General features: G+C 39.5%; 1 protein-coding gene and 1 pseudogene across 8 annotated transcripts; one reads left to right on the top strand and one right to left on the bottom strand.

Moving 5' to 3' along the window:
- Positions 1-1,356: 1,356 nt before the first annotated feature.
- Positions 1,357-2,939, top strand: LOC117912018 (annotated as a pseudogene).
- Positions 2,940-3,039: 100 nt separating this feature from the next.
- LOC117912015 (probable ADP-ribosylation factor GTPase-activating protein AGD14) lies at positions 3,040-19,535 on the bottom strand. 8 transcript variants are annotated; one of them, XR_004650961.1, is made up of 15 exons: positions 19,334-19,535; positions 18,542-18,652; positions 17,791-17,852; positions 17,463-17,550; positions 17,290-17,351; positions 17,112-17,208; positions 16,381-16,818; positions 14,493-15,119; positions 14,044-14,205; positions 13,848-13,955; positions 13,658-13,741; positions 12,510-12,678; positions 12,362-12,407; positions 11,433-11,787; positions 3,040-3,224 (listed from the first exon to the last, which is right to left on the bottom strand). XR_004650961.1 is itself a non-coding variant. In XM_034826428.1 (15 exons), exons 2-14 carry the CDS (start codon positions 18,638-18,640, stop codon positions 11,643-11,645), a joined length of 2,187 nt encoding a protein of 728 aa, XP_034682319.1. In that variant the 5' UTR covers positions 18,641-18,652; positions 19,334-19,535; the 3' UTR covers positions 11,256-11,517; positions 11,633-11,642. The 8 variants fall into 8 exon arrangements, 5 of the variants coding, with proteins under 5 accessions (XP_034682319.1, XP_034682318.1, XP_034682321.1 ...); XR_004650962.1 differs by having other exon boundaries at positions 11,441-11,787; XM_034826428.1 differs by lacking the exon at positions 3,040-3,224 and having other exon boundaries at positions 11,256-11,517; positions 11,633-11,787.
- Between the last annotated feature and the right edge of the window lie 23 nt (positions 19,536-19,558).

Raw genomic sequence — 19,558 nt, 5'->3', positions numbered from 1 at the left:
TATATCAAATGTCTAAGACCCAAATCAAGATTTAAATGAAAAGCCCAACCAAGCAACAACCCCAAGCAATAAAGCCCAAGCTTAGTATCAATCAACAACCACAACTCAACTCATATCACACTTAAATAAATACCAAGGCTAATATAATGTCTATTAAGCCCATATCTGATTTTTTTTAGACCTATTTGAAGGCCCAAACCCATGTAAAAGTCGAATGGTATAAAGGCCAAGGCCACAAACAGAATCTAAATGCATGAAGAAAAAAAAAAAAAAAAAATTGAAAGGGAAGGTTTACATGTGTTTTGAAGAAGAAGCCTAAGCGGAGAATGGACATGCATGGGGCCATGGACGGCGGCAGCGGGCTGCCACTAGTGGCGGTGCGCGGTGGAGACAGTGCCATGACTGGAGCGTGAAGACTAAGGAATGGCAGCGACTGGTGGATCTATGAGGTGGCAGAAGAGATGAGAGTGGAGGAAATGGCGTGGGCAACACGGCGGCAATGGGGGAGCTTGCCATGGACGGTGGAGGCCGCACGCGGCGCCGCGTGGTGATTTGCAGCTCCGGAAGGCGTCGCGGGGAGGAGCGATGGTGGTGTGAACGGAGTTGTGGCGGCAAGGGAGCAGTCGGCTGTAGCAGGCCGTGAGGGTGTTCGTATGGAAAGAAAATGTGGAAAGGTGGGGAAAGAGAGAGTGGGAGATGGAGTCATGTTTCAAGTTCTCTTCACATCATTGCTCCATACTGCAGCAAATGGAATCTGAAACGAATTCCATGAGGACTGAATATCACTTTCATAAGCAATCGGAGGAAGATCCCACGATTTTTGTCGGGAAATCCTCATTTTTAAACAGGTAATCCATTTTTGACATATTTCATCCCTTTTAATCAAAGAATCTAAATATTTTTTACATCCCAACATGATCCTAATATGAAAAATCATGGTGCGCAATCAAATCTTTTTGGTGGGTGGAAGCGACTACAATGCTCAATCGCTTTAACCACCATTGATGATTGGGTGGGTGGAGGCAACAATAAAGCTCAATCACTTGAACCAGCATTGATGATTGAGATCGCATATATAAAATGGATGCCCTTTTTCTCTTTATATCCACACATTTCTTTTTCTCTTCGTATCCATACTTCTTTTTGGGGATTAGGATCTCAAAAGTGCTTTGAAAGAAATCAGCATCTCTTTTTTTAGGGAGTGGGATTTTCTAAGGAGTGGAATGTCAAAAGTGCTTTGCATGTCTTTTTTTTTTCTCTTCATATCAACACTTCTCTTTTCTAAAGAAGAAGATGTCAAAATTGCTTTTTGAAACAAGACTTTATTTTAAGCTTTTAACAAGTACCACAATACTCACTTCTTCAAAGTACTTAGAACAACATTTTATTTGAATAAATCTCACAACATACACTTATTCAAAGTGCTTATTGTTCGCAAGGAGAAATCAGGACACCAATTGTGATATGAGAATAATTTGTATTTGTATCATAAATGATATGAGAACGCCAGATTGTTTTTCACTTTCTGGAGAGTGAACCCCAACCCCACCAAACCATGGAAAACCCCAAACCGTTGTCGGGTTTTGCAGCCACTCTCCGGAACGTGAAAAACAATCTGGGGTTTCGATCCAAATGGTCTGAATTGAATGGAGCAATGAGGGATTTAGGCACACATATTCCCTTAGTTTTGGCCTTGACACTAGCCAAGGACCCCGACCTCGACACTGCACCCATCTTCACCACTATCTATAACATTATCACAGGCGCCCTTTGTGGTGTTCCAATGCCGGTGCAGCCCATGAAGTCGATTGCTGCAGCGGCTATATCAAATGAATCAAGCTTTGGGATACCTGAGGTTATGGCTGCTGGAATCTGCACTTCTGGGCTCTGTTTCTTCTGGGTGTAACTAGGTTGATGGAGGTCGTTTACAGGCTCATTCCCTTGCCTGTTGTGAGAGGAGTTCAGCTCTCACAGGGGCTGTCTTTTGCTATGACTACAGTGAAGTATATTAGTAAAGAGCAGGACTTTTCCAAGTCTAAGTCTAGTGGGGAGAGGTATTGGATTGGGCGGGATGGCTTGCTTTTGGTTCTTGTATGTGCTGGTTTTATAGTAGTTGTTACTGGTGCAGGTGAAGAGAGCAGAGGAGGGGGAGGGAGTGATGATGGTGATGGTTTGGGGGGTGAGGAAGAGAGGCCTGGGGGAGGAGGAGGAGGAGGTTGAGGAGAGTCATATCTTTTCTTCCTTCTGCTGCTATTGTTTTATTGTTGGGTGTGGTTTTGGCTATTGTGAGAAGGCCTCATGTGATGAAGGAGATGAAGGTCGGGCCATCTTCCATCAAAGTAGTGAAGATATCCAAGCATGCTTGGAAGGAGGGGTTCATCAAGGGTGCAATCCCCCAATTGCCTTTATCATTGCTAAACTCTGATTGCAGTGTGTAAGCTATCATCCAATCTTTTCCCGGGGAAGAACTGCACAGTGGCATCAGTGTCAGTGACTGTTGGGTTGATAATTTGGTGGGGTGCTCGTTTGGAGCCATGCCATGCTGCCATGGTGCAGGGGGGCCACCTGGGCAGTACAAGTTTGGGGGAAGGAGTGGTGGGTGTGTGGCACTTCTTGGCGCAGCCAAGCTGGTTTTGGGATTGGTTCTGGGGTGTTATTTGGCGAAGCTGTTGAACCAGTTTCCTGTTGGGGTATTGGGTGTTCTGCTGTTGTTTGCAGGCATTGAACTAGCCATGGCTTTTAGGGACATGGCTTCCAAGGAGTCGTCCTTTGTGATGATCTTGTACGCTGCGGTTTCACTGGTGGGGTCGAGTGCAGCCATTGGGTTTGTGTGTGGGATTATTGTGCATTTGCTTCTTGGGCTAAGAAATATGAGTCAATCATGTTCTATAGCATTTGGGAACCAAGCCTAGTAGTACTTCATAGCAATTCCACCTTTTCCTGACTTTCAAATAAGGCTTCTAGCTATGTTTACGCTCTATGTTCCTTTTTCCTAGTTATAAAAACAAAAGTGCAGAAAGAGAAAACAGAGCATCCGGATCACCACAATGAAATCTTTCATTTTATATACTAATCTGATTCATAGATGAAGTGAAACATGGCTTTATTCATTATATCATATATAAAGGTGGCTAATCTTGAACATGGAGACAATGCCAAAACATTGAGACTTCACTGGCATGGATCAGAGCATTTGCTTACACAGCCGTCCATTTGCGGTATATCTGGCATGTAAAATACACTCCTTGTTAGCTATTAAAGAATGAAAGGGCTTTTCACAGACCAAAAAAACAAGGAGAAACAGTTTATGGGTTTATTGTTAGGATTAAGATGTGACATAAAAGTACGAAGGAACTGTACTGGTTTAAACGCATGCTTTTATCCTAACAATGAATCATTTCTAGAGGGGGAGAGGACTCTTACCACCAGAGAATTCGATGCACCTATCCAAAGAGCAACCGAGGTAGCAATACTTACTGGAAACAGAACCTAGAGAAGGAAGACAGCCATTTAAGCATTTCCAAGTACATGGCAGATTTGGTATCTGAGAATGACCTATTTCGATAACACACTGGTTATAGCACCCACCCCAACAGGTATATATCCCTGCTGTGACTTGAGGGGCTAGCATAACCACCAAAATGACCATCACACACATAACCTTAGCACCTTTCGCTCCCATGCCCACCTCCTTACCTTCTTTCCTTTTGAGTATATCTCTTAAATTAGTTTTACCTCAAAGTAAGGGCTGATTTTATAGGCCAAGCTCATCAACTGCTCATTAAATCAGGTTATTCTGATACAAGGTAAGTGCACCTATAATATGTAACCCAATTAATTAATCTGGGCAGAGAGTCAGGATATTCTTAAATGAGCTAACCACTGCACTTTTGTGGCCTTATCTGATTGGGATGCAAGAGATTTAAACGGGAAAATTGCAATAACTCATTGAAACTATTTATAAATATATTTACTCTTATTAATAATTCACACCAAAAAACAAGGACTTCTCCCTGAATAGGATATCTAGGAAAAGTTAAAATAGCACAAGTAGTAGCTGTAAATGTTTTGGTAATGGAACCGTATTCCTATACTTCTAAAGTACTATAAGTTGGCATGCTGTGTGTGAAATGAAGTTGTTCAACCATGAAGAAGTAAAGGAAGGAAGAAACAAGCAGGATGGTTACTAGGTGGGGGTTAAAACAAGCCTGAATTAATATGAATTGAAAAAACATCTTAGGTGTACTCATAAGAATTTAAATGGGATGTGCCCATAAGCAGCTCAACAACTAACATGGTTCAAATCAAGTTACATTTGAGGGCGTAGGGAAACAATTGAAAATGCTAATGAACAAGTGATAAGTGCAGGAATAACACAATTTTTTTTTTTTGATAGGAAACCACGCATGAATATATTGATAGAAAAAATAGTACAAAAGGAGGATGAGAAATCCTCCCGCCAAAGGTAAAACTAAACAACACAAAAAATAACAAGACATTACACCGTCCCATTGGAACTACACACTGCTAGCCAATCTAGTTGTAATACATTAAGGGGGATGCCCTTAAAATCCGTGGAACAAAAAGCCCAAAAAGAAGCGAGGAAATGAATGGAGTCCCAAAGATTCTTTGAATTCCTGGCTTTGTCCTCAAATATCCTAGCATTTCTTTCCCGCCACACAACCCAAATTAAAGCTATGCACGTGTTTTGCCATAAAACTAACCCTCTCTTGGACTTGCCAAAACCTTTATAATTGATGAACATCATGTTTGAAATGCTTTTCGGAGGAACCCAATCCATCTTGGCTAGCTGAAATAGTCTATGCCACAACCCCAACGTCATAGAACAATGAAAGAAGAGATGATCTGCTGATTTTCCTTGCTTCATACACAACTTACAAATGTCAGGGCTAAAAGCTTTGTAGGGTCTCCTCAATTGTAGCAAGTCATTGGTATTTACCTTCTTGTGTGCCACAAGCCAGACAAGGGCCTTAACTTTGAAAGGGACTTGAGATTTCCATACAAACTTAGTGGGGAAAAATGGAGATGAATCAAGCATTTGAGACAAGGCTGTAAAAAAAGACTTGACTGTAAACAATCCTGAAGACAATAAGGACCAAGATCTCGCATCTGAAGCGGAAGTGGATAAATTCATACAATCAAGAGAGCGCATGAGGCGTTCTAGATCTTTTATCTCATAATCGGTTAGATTACGACGGAAATTAAAGTTCCATGAGAAAGGGTGAGCAAAACCGAGAATTGAAGATATAAGAATATTTTTATCCGTTACTACTCTAAATAGTCTTGGATATTGGTCTTTGAAGATTTGGTCCTCCCACCACAAATCTTTCTAAAAGCAAATTCTTTCCCCATTTCCTACGACAAATCGAGTATACTTGGAAAAATCCTGAAAGATTTGTGCAATGTCCTTCCAAGGACAACGATGTGACCACCTGACTAAAGTGTTGACATCCCAACCATTTGAGTGTGTCCCGTAGATGCTAAGAATGACCTAATGCCATAGAGTTGTACTCTCTCTAGGAAACCTCCACAACCATTTCCCTAAAAGAGCGCAATTCCTTAAAGGAATATTCCCAATCCTCAAACCCCCTTTTACCCTCGACTTACACATTGCATACCAACTAACAAGATGGTCTCTTTTACTTTCCTTAACCCTTGACCAAAGAAAGTCCCTTTGCATTCTCTCAACTTTTGCAGCCACTGAAGCAGGAATCTTAAACAGAAAAATAAAGTAGCTAGGGATGTGGGATAGGCATGAGTGTAGGAGAGTTATCCTACCACCGAAAGATAAATAAGGCTTTTGTCACCCGTCTAATCTCCTAGAGATTCTCTCAATCACTGGATCCCAGAATCCACAAGCAGTTGGATTCCCTCCCAAAGGAAGACCCAGATAAAGTATAGGTCAATCTAAAGCCTTGCAGTCAAACAACAAGGCTAACCTAGAGAGATGATTCTGATCAAGGTTGATGCCAAAAAGATTACTCTTGTCAAGATTGACCTTAAGCCAAAAAACTTGACCAAACACTAACAATAAACACTTAAGAGTTTGCAGTTCTTCCTCACTAGAGCTAGCAAAGAGGATGGTATCGTCTGCGAATTGCAGATGGGACACCCTACACCTATTTCTACCTACCTTGAAGCCCTCCATAAAACTTTTTTCCTCAGCTTTCAACAACATTCTATTCAACACATCTGCAACAATAGTGAACAGGAAAGAGGATAAAAAGTCACCTTGCCTTAAACCTCTAGATGCCTTGACCCACCCTTTAGCATTACCATTCACTAGAATAGCATAAGAGACCGACGACAGACAATCTCTCATCCAATTCCTCCATTTAGAACTAAATCCCTTCTTCTCCAACACATGATCCAAAAAATCTCATTTAACATGGTCATAAGCCTTTTCAAAGTCTATCTTGAATACAACTCCTTCCTCCCCTGATCAGCTTTTCTCGTCCACAATCTCATTGGCTATAAGAACTGCATCCAGAATTTGTCTCCCTTGAACAAAAGCACCTTGAGTGGAGTGGATGGTCTCCTGTAGTACTCCTCTAAGTTACCCTGACAAGACTTTTGCTATTACCTTATAGAGACAAGTGATTAGACTGATAGGTCTAAAATCCGAAATCTTCTTTGACTGACTCTTTTTGGGCAAAAGAACTATGAAGGAGGCATTGGTGTTTTGATTAATAATCCCGCTGTTGTGAAACTCTGCAAGCACCCTCACTAAGTCATCCTTGATCACATCCCAACAATCCTAAAACACTGTTATGGTGAAACCATCAGGCCCCGGCACCTTATCCCTATCTAACCGAAAGATGACATTAAAGATCTCTACTTCGGAGAAAGGGGAATCCAGCTTAGAAGCACTCTTTTCTGATATAGGGGACCAATCAATACCTTCTACTCTCCAAGACTCACCAGGAGGACTCGAGTAGAGCTTTTTGAAATAAAGTAATATCTCCTCTGTGATGCTCTCGGAATTGTCCAACACCAAACCTCTTTGATTCTCCAATAATTTGATGAAATTCCTGTTTTGTCTCCCGTTAGCCACTTTGTGAAACAGCTTTGAGTTGCAATCCCCATTCTTAACCCATTTTATCTTAGCTTTTTGTCTCCAATGAATTTCTTCCCTCAAAATTATTTCCTCTAGCTCCCTTTTTCTTACTGCTCTTTTGAACAGTAAGATCAGAAGAGAGAGCCCTTTCTTGTTCATTTGGCATCAATGTTAGCTATTTCATCCAAGATGGTTTTTTTCCTTTCCTTAAGCATTCCAAAAGTATTTTTATTCCAATCTTTCAATTTTGCCTTAACAAATTGTAACTTTCTCATGAACTTGTGACCTTCCCAACCATTTCCTTCAAATTCTCTCCACCAACTGCTAAAACACTCTTTGAAACTATGATGTTGCAACTACATATTCTTAAACCTAAAAGGTGTTGGACCCCACTTGAAATGATTGATATCCAATACAATCGGCCAATGATCCGATGTCCATCTAGGAAGAACTTCTTGAAGGCTTTGAGGAAAGGAAAACTCCCACTCATTTGAATAGAGAAACCGATCCAATCTCTTACACACCGGTGACTCTTGCATATTTGACCAAGTAAAAGAGGCATTCCGTAATGGGGGATCATGTAATTCACATTCTCTTATAAAGCCATCAAAATCCCTCATGCTAAAAGTGAATCTAGAGCCACCCAGTTTTTCTGATCTTTTCCTTATAACATTGGAGTCACCTCCCACACACCATGAAGGAAAAGTAAGGCCAAAAAGGTCTAACAGCTCCACCCAAAAATCCTTCCTAGTTAAGGGGTTGTTTGGACCATAAATTGCAGACAACCACAATGATCCACATCCATCCAACAAGAACTTGACTGAGATAGAAAAAGATCCAATTACCACGTCCTCACTGCTCATTTTCTTTGAGTCCCAAATGATCAAAATCCCTCCTAAAGCCCCGCACGCCAGGAGAGCAGCCCACTCCTTATTCCTAACCGACCAGACACTTCCTACAAACCTTCTGTCGCACACCTCTCTTTTTGTTTCCTGGAACACCACTACATCCGGATTCTGAAGTCGCAAGAAATCCTTAACCACCCTTCTCTTTTTCCTAGATCCCAACCCCCTGATATTCCAGCTTATGATCTTCATAAAAACACCTCACTGACCCTATACCTCCAAACCAACGCCAACAGAACTCAAATGTCTGTGGCAATTATGTTCTTTCGCCTTGAATACACCTTAATATCCAAGGAGCTTAAGACCTAACAAACTTTAGCCATTTTGCTAGGGGAAAGACCTTCAGTTTGGAACCCACCCATCTGGGAGAACTCTGTGTCTCCCTGGCTAACTGTACCCAGAATAGGGGCCCCATGAGGCGAGCTGGGTTTGGTCTTATCATAATTAAAGCTTTCAGACAAAAGATTCAATCTAGCCAGCTGGGGCACCTCATCATCATGGTTAGGAATGCCAACAGACCCAAGACGATAAGCCCCAACGTCATTTTTTTTTTTTAAATTTCAGATAACACTCGATTTTTCGTAGGAAACTGGGATTGAAATGCTGAAATGGAGAGATCGAGAGCAAAAGGACTCGGGTATGGAGGAGCCAGACCAGAGAAAGGAGAATGAAAAGGCAGAGAAGGCTGAGAAAAATGATGAGAAGATACCTCGAAAATTTCCACTTTCGTAATTCCACAGTACCCCTCAAAGTTGAGTCCTTTTTCTCTAGTTGCGGGATAAGAAATATGATCCGTGACTAAAGATTCACTATGAGAACAACCCACAAAACCCGTAAAACCTGCTCCGTCTTCTCCTTTAGCAATATTGCGCATTTTCTCCTTCCCTTTTGATTGAAAAGGAGCCCTAAGAAGATTCCTTTGCTCCGCGTTTTCCTTCGTCGATGTCGTTCCTTCCTCAGAACACCCTTGAACCAACTGTGTTCCCGCTACGGAGACGTCTTCCAATGGAAGAGTATCACTAACTGGCATCGATCTCTCAGTCGTGAGTGGCTCGCTTCGGCTTTGATCCCCTTGTCGGCATACAGAGCTTGAAGAAAACAGAGCATTCCACAGCTTCTTTGAACCGCACTTCAACGCGGAGCCCCTTTGTTGATTTTCATAATCTTCGTGGCCTGCCTTCGCCTTCCCCTTTGCAGAAAGAATAGCTCTGTGTAAAGGGCCCTTCGAATATCTGTCTTGATTGTCTCCCAGCTCTTGGCCCAACAACTGAATCGGGCATTTCCCATGGACTTCCCTCTTCCAGTCCACGTCAATTTCAGACTATGGGCTGGGCTTACTAAAAGAATGGGCCCTTGTCATATATTTGGAGGCCAGAATCCCATCCTGGAGAGTTGACTGGGCTTTGACCCCTCTAGCCTGCTTTGGCCCAGCAGATCCTGCTCTCTGCCTTTTTGAATTCGAATACAGTGGAGGTTGGGACCAGCTGTTTCCCACTGACGTCCTGTTCTTTCCACGTGTCCTCCCATAAACATTCTCATTCCACTTCCCAAACTCCATTTTCAGTTACATCTCCTTTGTTTCTGATACTTGGCAACTATTGTGTAGTTATAAGGTGAAGTTTAAGAAACTAATTGCTTCTTGTCCCTCAAAATATTGTGTTCTAGTTAATGAATTTTACCCTAAGTTGGCAAGTGGCCTCACCAAGTTTGATAAGGATGAAAAGCAAAGAGTATATATGTGATATAATATTCCACACCGGTTAAGGGAAAAAGTTCCTTACACTATATATGTGGCAGGTTCCTCTTAATTGGATAGACACATTTAAAGATCTGAGGGCCCATTGGGCTTAGAGCTAATAATATTTACACAAGAGGGAGTGGGTCATTATAGATAGTATCAAATCCTATCTACAACCCTGGTGTAGTAGGGCTCTATTTAGAAAGCCCCATAAGGGATGTCTATTTATTGGGCCCCCCATAGTAGGCTTCTCTTACTGGGTAGATACATTTTAAATCCATGAGGGCCTACAATATCTATGGAATAGGGAGTGAGTTGTTACATAATGATTTCAAAGCAATCTTAGAGAATGTCTACACATGAGGGAGTGGGTCACTACAGATGGTATCAAAGTCAATCTCCAACCCCAGTATAGGACTCTATCCAGACAACCCTATAAGAGATGCATGTTTGTTTGGTCCCATATAGTTCTTAACTAGGTAAACACATTTTAAAGCTGTGAGGGTCAATTGGGTTGAGAACCAAGAATATCTATATTCTATACAAGGAGTGGTTGCTACATAATGGTTTCAAAGCAATCTTAGAGAACCCCCTTTATAAAACATATGTAAAACTAACCCAAAAAACTCTTGATCTTAGCCATTGTGGTATGTTTCTTCTTGACTAGGGTCCATGGAAATCCCATCATTGGAAACCATATGATTGAGGAGAAAAACTTTGTCAAGCCAAAATTCACATTTATCGAACTTAGCAAAGAGATGGTGGTTTCTCAATGTTTGCAAAACAATATACAAGTCCTATTCATGCTCATGCACTTCTTGAATTTTCAAAACAATATACAAGTGCTACTCATGCTCATGCACTTCGTGAACTTAACAAATGGCACTAGTTATGTAGTGGGCTCCCCTTAATTGAGTAGGCATGTTTTAAAGTCATAAGGGATAACATCTGTATAAGGAGTGGATCATTACAAGAGATTTGTTGTAAGTTCATCAAAACTTCACAAAATGGGGTCTAGTGTTTGGAGCAGTAATAAAGCCAAAAAATTATCATGGAGGGCAAGACAAGGAGAAGATATATATTTAGAGGGGGCAGAATTACATAAAAGCAATGAATTTGGCCCTAGCTTAATGGTAGCTCCCATTTCCCCTTTTGAGTAAGAGCTTGCTTTCAAACCCACTAAAAAATAATATAAGCCTTCCCCTACCACCATTAGTAGTTTGGAGACTGAAGTTTAATTTTGCTAGGAAGGGCAAATGAGACATGGTTTGTTATAACATGCGCCACACCGATATAACACTGAAAAGGGTCATGATGAACTTTTCATTACATTCAACAACAATCAGCAACTGCAAAGTATTTCATCTCCAAGCAAATTTTCTTGCTTAGTCAATCCTTGCAAGAAAGAAGGCTTCAAACATCCATATAGAGAGTATAGCCTAAAATGAGATTACTGCTGAATAGAAGGCAAAATAATTTAATTCTTTTGCTTGGCATTTCAAATTATTATGGACACAAAGCACTCTAGCCACGGTTGAAGAAATAAAAATAGTAACAGCAGCCAAATGCACAATTACAAATCATTCTTGAAGAGGACTAAGACAACAAGTTCGTACCAAGCACTAAAGATCCTAAACCAGCAAGAAAGGGAGAATGATGGTAACCAGTGTATTAGATTTTACAGAAAATGTCATGACCTCAAAAAAAATACCTTGATACCTGATGAATGTGTAGATGCTCCTTCTGGTTCTACATCCAATCTTCTTTCCATGGTGCAGAAGACAAACCACCTCATTCTGAAAAATTATTACGTTTAATCTTCAACCAGAAAGGAACTGAACTTCATCCCAATGTCTTTGGAGGCCAGACAGGAAGATTATGAAGCCAAGATGAGATAAAGAAAACCCTTACGTTCTTGAATCTACCCAAATGGGTTTCCCCCTAATGAAGAAAAAGAATGAGAATCCGGTGTAGAAGGTACCGAGTATCTGCCTGCTGGCAGCTGATTTGTATTTGCAGAACCAAAAACAGCAGCATTACTGGTGATGCTACCAATTCCTTGATGTCTGCAATGAGAATTAAGAAGAGTTGAAGTTACCTCTTTATGGTGAAATATGTCGTGTCATTTTTAGTGTATGTGAGGGAAATGGAAACAGTCTATTCCTGAAAAACATTAACTTCAGTTTAATATTCATGTGGCTTTGATAAATAAGAGTTTATACACTATGTAGCTTTGTTTCATTTAAAGCTTATCAGAGCATTATCAAGGAAGCGCATTGTTGGTGGCCTTTTAATTCGGGTACCACTATTTTCAATGCAGGGAGCACCTGTTTTCTGTTCACCCTTGCTTTGTCAACGTGTTGAAAATTTAGTACTACCCCTCTATTGGATATTTTTGTTTCAAACAATGAAGAGTAATTATAAATTTTCAATGCTTTATTAAAAAATAGTGTTGTCCCTACGTGAAAAAGGAAGAACCCAAACCACTAGCATTAGAAGAATACACTGAATAGTTGAGACAGTTTTGTGATGTCTAAGAGCTATCCCCAAAGATTCCTTTTTTTTTTTTTTTTTTATTTTTTCTTGAAAGAATATCTTCAAGGGAAATGTTAAAAAGAACTGTCAAAAACAAGAAGTTACCTGGAGGGCAACATTGTATGGGGTACTTGCGGTCTTGCATATGGACCTGAGATTATTGAATTAGACATAAGGCAAAAAGTAAATGACTAAGTTTTAGATGAATGAATGGAAGTTGAAAAAAGACAAAAAGACAACAATTTGATTTTACTTGTAGACAGGGCCAATGCATAAGGTGATTGTGGTGGCATTGTAGATACATGAGATGGTGACTGAGGCTGCATCATCTGCGGAAGAACACCAAGACTGGAAGCATGTGATATGCCCACAGGAGCTGACACACTCGGTAATGCTCCTTGCAAAGATGCCATGGAAGGGAACTACATCAATGAAACAAAATTTTGATGCTTTTTCTAATTTACAAGGAATAAATCCCCACAAGAATAATAATAAAATACAAGTTTAGGAACATTTAACTTAAGCAGATTATGTAAATGAATGATTAGATGAGAATCAACTCAACTCAACATGTCTCCATCCCAACTGCTTGATCGATTTAGACATAAATAATTCATTTAAGTTTGTGTAGTCATGTTTAATTTATATATGCAAGCAGGAGTAACATATCAATATTCCCAGTCTAAGTATGCTGAGAATAGAAGCTTCTATTCCAGAGGCTCCATCTGAATTAGTACATGAACAATGCTCAAGTTTTTTGCTCAAGATATCTCCTTAAATTTCTAAGACTGTAAGGACAAATCAGATATTATTGCAACATCTAGCTTGTTCTTCATGTATGAGTTTATAATGAAGTACAAATCATGCAACTATCATACCAAATACCCGCGCATCATGTCTCATACTCTATTAAACCAATGTTCCTGCTTCACTTTATTGTTTCTTCATCTCTACTCATTCTAGTGAATAAAGATTCAATAACATTCTCCCATACCTGAATGGCAAAACTGAACAGCATATTTTGCTATTCAGCATGATACTGGGCGAAAACAGCCAGCAACAAATTGAACCAGAATTATTTTAGAGAAAATTAAAATTTTCCATACTGTTGGGTCTTGAACACAAATGAGCATTCTATGATCATGATAATCAACTCATGAGAATATCTCACTACAGGCATGTGACTACAAGTGTACACTTCATCAATCTACAATCCTCATTATTTTATTCAAAAATCAAAGTAAAATTTTGACATCACTCCTGACCTATTGCAGACACTCAATAATACAAGGATATGTACAAACCTGTAGCTTATACTGCTCACAAATTTAAGATACACTCAGATAAGGGGGAAAAGGAACCATTGACTTGAGTAAGAAAAAGCAGTCCAAATGTGCGTACCACTGGGGCTTGAACTTGAGTTGTTTCATCATTGAAATCGAATGGGTTTGTTGATTTTACAGAGCTGGGAAAGGCTGGTGTAGTCTGTAATAAAAAATTCATTTTCACAGATTAATAATCCATGTGTGGTACTTAGGCCTAAGAATTAGCACAGAATTAATTTGACTTCATTATCTCAGAGTGAAGATACCATTGCAACAGGATGATACTGCATCCTAAATCCCATGCCATAAGGTGAACCAGTTTGCCAACCTGGGAATGGTGATGGGGTTGGTGAATAGGTTGCAGTGAAAAGGTCCTGCAGAAAGTTCAATATACTATTAAGAAAAAATTGAAGAAGATGACGAAGAAGTAGAAGCTGAAAATATATGCAGAAATGATATTACCGCTGGAAGTTCCTTTCTTCCACTGGGCTTTGCTTCCATTTGAGGAGGCTGTGATCCAACTGGAGAACTTATACCTTGTCCCAGTTCTGAGACAGATTGAGAAGATTTTTCAGAGGTGCTAAAAGGTCCTCTTGTGTTTGACAGAAATGATGAAGTCTGTGGCTATACATATGCACAGGAAGAAACAGATTTAGTCCCCCAATGAATCTAAAGAAAACATAACAAGAGATAGCAGGGTTCTACATTTCAAGTACTTATTACATTCAATATTATTTTCAAGCACTCCCAGAAGTGAAACATTTCAAAAAAAATTCGACTTTGATGCAAATTATGTCAAAATCCCATTATCAGTGGAATTCTAATGGTTCTGTATCAGCAACCATCTGAGGATTAATGGGGAAACTGCAGTTCGAGGCTTGATATGAAAATGGCCACATTCTGCATCTTACCTGACCGCATAGAATTCCACCCAATTGAGAAGTCTGTTGACTGGTTGAGCTACTAGCCGCAGAAGGGGATGCAGAAGGTGAGCATTTCTGCATGTCTCGTAACTGCAGCTGTTCAGGAACTTCATCAATGAAATCACCACTGTCACCAGCCAACATTGGCATCTTCCCCACTTGTGAAGCTGCTGGAGCACCTTCACTAGGGATTAGCATTGATTTGTTGATCATTGATGTGGATATAGAAGCACCGCTGTTATCAGGTAATTCCAGCATGTTCACTGGAGGTGAAGTTGAAGAAACACCAACAATGTGGGTTGTTAGCATGTTACCACTACTCGGTCCTTCAGAGATGTTACCGCCAGGTACAACTGCCGGCACTGATAATTCTGACAGCAAAGATTCCAAAAAATTTGTACTTGGAGAATCAGAGGCTTTATTTTTTGATGATACTTCCCCGGAGGCCAAGTTTCCAATATCGGTAGATGAAGGTGCTGGCTGTGTTTGTGAGACAGCTGCAGCATCAGCAGGACCAGGATTGGAACTCAAATCAATCAGGCTTCCTGAGTTTGCCATTTTAGGTTCTGTAGGGTTCCGATCAATAGATCTTATGCTACTGGAAGATGCAATCTTCTGCAATGATGACATTTCAAAGAATAAGCTCATGTTGCATTTTAGAAACTTAGGTTTCCAAACTCATGCACTATATTAATAAAGTTCAAGCTGCATTAAAGAATAGCAAGTAATCAAAATTCTTGCATGGGCTCATGCAGGGTTTCCTAATCATGCTTGCTATCATTGTGGTGTGTGATTGCTTGTGATAACGCGGGGGGGGGGGGGGGGGGGCGGGCGGTTGTGGGGGGGTGAGAGAGAGAGAGAGAGTTGCCACGTCCAAATTATCCACCCAAGTAAGCACCATTAAATTCATTAGTATTTGCCAACATTAAAAAATGACTTTTGGCATTGAAGGACAAGCATCCTATGAACTAAAATGTGGAATAAGGCTTCCATGTCATGTCAACCTTCTTCACAAACTTCCAAGTCTCTCAATAATCTCAACTATTGGAATACAAATCTTTGACCCTCTCAAATGCAACAAGGTGTGGAGAGCTAAGGACAACTTGCCAACTAAGTGCATTTGTGAATCCATTAATTTGCAAGTTTTATTTTAAAATCCTACTTCCCCTCAATCCCCTGGCCATATCTTTGTTGAAAGGTTTCATGTAGTTTCCTGAGGGATTTTTATTTTTCTTTCCTGAGAGGGGTGGTTTGTTCCTCATTATGAAGTCAGTAAATCTGGAAAAGCAACTGGCTTATCAATATGCACATCAAGGGTATGAACAAATATGCACGCCAGACTAAAAGCATAAGCAAGTTAGACCTCATGGGACAGCTTCTTGTTTGTGGCTTTAAATAGAAGTTGAACATTAAGCCAAAGCCATAATTGCAAAGAGACAATCTTGGTATTATGAAACTTTTATCAAATATGAAACAACTTCTTGCATAAGTCAAAAAAGAGCTTCTTGGCAAAGCGACAACACTGTTGTTGCTTCCGCATTAAGCTCCTTTTTAAGTTGAAAGGTCATTAATAAAATTCCGCCAACATGTTCATAAACTCTTATTGAGGTTAGAAAAGGACCATTGGGCTTCTTATAAGCCAAGCCAACCATGGCTTGTTTAATGCAAATTATCTGATTCCTCATAAGAAAATTATGATAACAATTATATTTCTCAAAGTCAATCAAGAAAAGATGTAGAAAATGACAGGCCTCAGAAAAAAGAACAACATTGAGAAAATACAATTCAAATTAGTAGAAAAGAAAACAAACACATTTCTTAGGCAATTTTCTCATACATAAAACAAATTCCCCGCATAGTTCAGCATGTAACTGACCTTCGGATGAGCTGAGGCATTGGCATCCTTCTTGTCATTTGTATTAGGAAGTTCACCCGCATGTAGAGGAGAAACATTTTCCCCCAGAATATTGCTTACAGGGCGTACCTCTGGGGAACTGGATACATCCACCTTCCTTTGAGAGTCAGGCAATCTACTAATTTGCCTTGATTCTCCATTAGAAAATCTGTTGCTTTCAGTTCGTCTGCCACCTCCAAGTCTATCATCTCGAACCCTGTCATCAACTACCTCAAAACGGACAGGATTTCTCCTGAAACCACCAGATCTTGAATGTTCGTGGGAAAATCGAGGGCTTCTTCTTTCATCATAGTAATATCTGATACTATTGTCACCACTTCTTCCGCTAGGACTAGATCTTTCACTGTTACGCCATTCACATGCAACCTCAAGACTTGAGTTCCTAGATCCACTGTTACCCTGTATGGCACCCCCAAAAAACGAGACGTCTTTAACAAATAGCAATAGCATTAACAGGGAGAAGTTTGACATAACTTATAACAGATAGCATCACTATGAAATTAATGAGATCCAGATGTATTAGATTGGCTTTTGCTGATACTTTATGTGGGCCGTTTAGTCCATCGAATAAACAATGGTGAACCTCTGTGTGTGTTTTGTAAGTGCATGCTACCAGGTGGAAGTTTACCACTTCTAAAAAATGGTGAACCTGTGTGTGTTTTGTAAGCGCATACTACTGGGTGGAAGTATACCACTTTCACCATTGGGAGCTTGTCGACATTCCTCTCGCCAGTATATTTTCTATCCACATAGACATGCTTAATAAATTCCCGGAGTTTGAGAAGGTTACTGGAAGCAGACACGGGAATCAGAGCAAATTTATAGAGTGATTCTGAAATAACGTCAAATAATAATAATAATAATAACAACCTGCTGTCAGGGAGGGAATGTCGTTGTGGATCCCAATCTTTGAGATAAATTTCCCTTGCTCGCTGTCAAAATTAAACACAATGCATGTGAATTAGAATTTAGAAACAGAGAAATTGATTAGCAGAAGGAAGATAAAAATAACCAGGTCATGGTTTTGGAGTCTGCATGAAAACCTCATTTCCCCCTGCTTGAAGAGCAGTGACTTCTTCTGTAGTAAATTTAGCCATCGATACAGATTTTATCCGATGTGTGAACTCTCGACTGGAATTGTTTTAAAATACATAATCAGTCATAACAGGTAGGTGCCTCTTAACAAGAGTTGAATAACTTAATATTCAAACAACTTGGTACTATTTATAAAAACTCCCACAAATGTCATATAGAACCTCATCATGCATCATGATGACATGAACAAGAAGAGTACAGTGTCTTGACTTCAAAAACAAAGTAAGTAACATTCACATAAAGACAATGGGTGTAGCAACTCATACTAAGACTTACTGAATTCCACTGCAGTTTGTGCAAACAAATGTCAAGAAAGTCGCGCAAACATATTGTGGCCCCTGATTGAAGAAGACATGTTAGCCTTGAAATCATACTTGATAAAGGTAAAAAGTAGAGAACAACCCTGAATGTTGCCAAAGAAAACTCCCACTTTCAGTTCCCAGGCATATGTATGCGGGCACTTGGCCCACAAGTGAAGTGTATCACTATCACACAAGGGAATGAAGAAAATAAGTTTCAGTTCCATTTGTTTTGCACATGCTTAACAAGTGGAGACCGCTAAACTTTATCTTCACCATAAAAATAAACCACTACAACACAAACCCCAACACCCTAACAGGAAAAAACCCGGAAAAGAAAAGCTTGTTTCTCTTCAGAAGACCAGTGTTACTAAAATTTTGTGCACAGTGCAAATTGGCTATGCAATGAAAAATTTTCCTCATTGATAATTGACGAGATATTTCTTGATAGTTCTTTAGACACTTTTGACATCTTAGTCCTTGTCCAAGTGCAGATTCCCTATACAACACAACAAAGTGACATTTCAACAGAGCTCAAATTAAAATTATCTGATTGTTAGCTCAAGAACAAATTCCTCATTTTCTTGTATGATATTTAAATTGATGCACTTGTTTGATGCATAAAACAATGCAGTAAACAAACACGCCCTATAGTAACCTCTCAGAATTTTAAATAGAAAAAACCAAACAGTTTGGTTAATAAAAGATATGTTGAAGCAAAATCATACCAAACTGTTGCAATTGATACATCTCCGGTTCTCAGCAAGCTTCAAAAGGCCCCGAATTGTCCTCTCGATTTTCTCTTCCTCCTTCACCTTATTCCCCATTTGTACAAATTCCTGGTACAAATATTATCATCAAAACAAGAAATTCTATGACAAACAAAAAACACTGTTTTAAACAAATGATTCTTTCATCTAAAAAACATTAAATGACAACACTATTTCTTTTCTTTTCTTTTCTCTTCTTCTTCTTTTTCTCTTTTTGTATATACATATATTTTTTGCTCTCCAATTTTTTTCAGCAGCCATGCAGATTATCAACCCCTTTTTGCTTAGGGCTTGCAATTTGTTTTCAATCCAAAAACAATAGAAGCTTAAAATTCCAAATCCTCTTTTCTCTTTTCTATTCTTTCCTCAGTTTTCTCAGAAACCAAACAAATGATGAACTATTTAGAGAAATACGTCAACTTTTGTTAATTGAGGTCCTATTTTATTTTTAAACCAAAAAAACAACATAAACATTTTACAAATAAATAAATATTAAAAAAAATTATATTTTCTTAGGAAACAAAAGACTTTTAATTTTCTTTTCTTTTCCTTTCTCGGTTTCTTCACTCCCGAAATGATAAAAAACAATTAGGTAATTTTGCAGTACGTCTAAACCAAAACAAATAAACATAAAAAATTCCAAATACGCATTCCATTTCATTTCTTTTCTTTTCTTTTCTTTTCCCAGCAACCAAACAGAAATCTACATTCAGATAGAGAAAAAAGGGATTGAAGGTTTAAACAAAGGACCTGAATGGAATAAACAAAATTAAATCTGCATTGGAAAATGTGCGGAGAAACCCTAGAAATGGAGGGAAGTGAACATGTGGAATTTGCAGATGTTTGGAAACCGACATGAGGAAGTGAAAATCGATGGTAGAGAGAGAACGAGAGAGGGGGGTCAAAGGAGAGAAAAAATCGCCGGTTTCAACGGTGAGGGTACCGGTGTTTGCAAAGATGACCGTTGAGCTCAAA

This window comes from Vitis riparia, chromosome 4 (assembly GCF_004353265.1).
Source record: "Vitis riparia cultivar Riparia Gloire de Montpellier isolate 1030 chromosome 4, EGFV_Vit.rip_1.0, whole genome shotgun sequence".
NCBI classification, from domain to species: Eukaryota; Viridiplantae; Streptophyta; class Magnoliopsida; order Vitales; family Vitaceae; genus Vitis; species Vitis riparia.
This window is presented reverse-complemented; position numbering and strand designations above follow the sequence as displayed.

Excerpts from the sequence above, each read along its gene's own strand:
- LOC117912015 (XM_034826427.1), bottom strand. The coding sequence starts at position 18,640 with ATGGGGAATAAGGTGAAGGAGGAAGAGAAAATCGAGAGGACAATTCGG. Across the intron at positions 17,853-18,541 it reads GTATCAATTGCAACAGTTTG|GGGCCACAATATGTTTGCGC; the intron begins GTATGATTTTGC and ends TTCTTCAATCAG. Across the intron at positions 12,679-13,657 it reads CTCAAGTTCAAGCCCCAGTG|TTCCCTTCCATGGCATCTTT; the intron begins GTACGCACATTT and ends TCATTGATGTAG.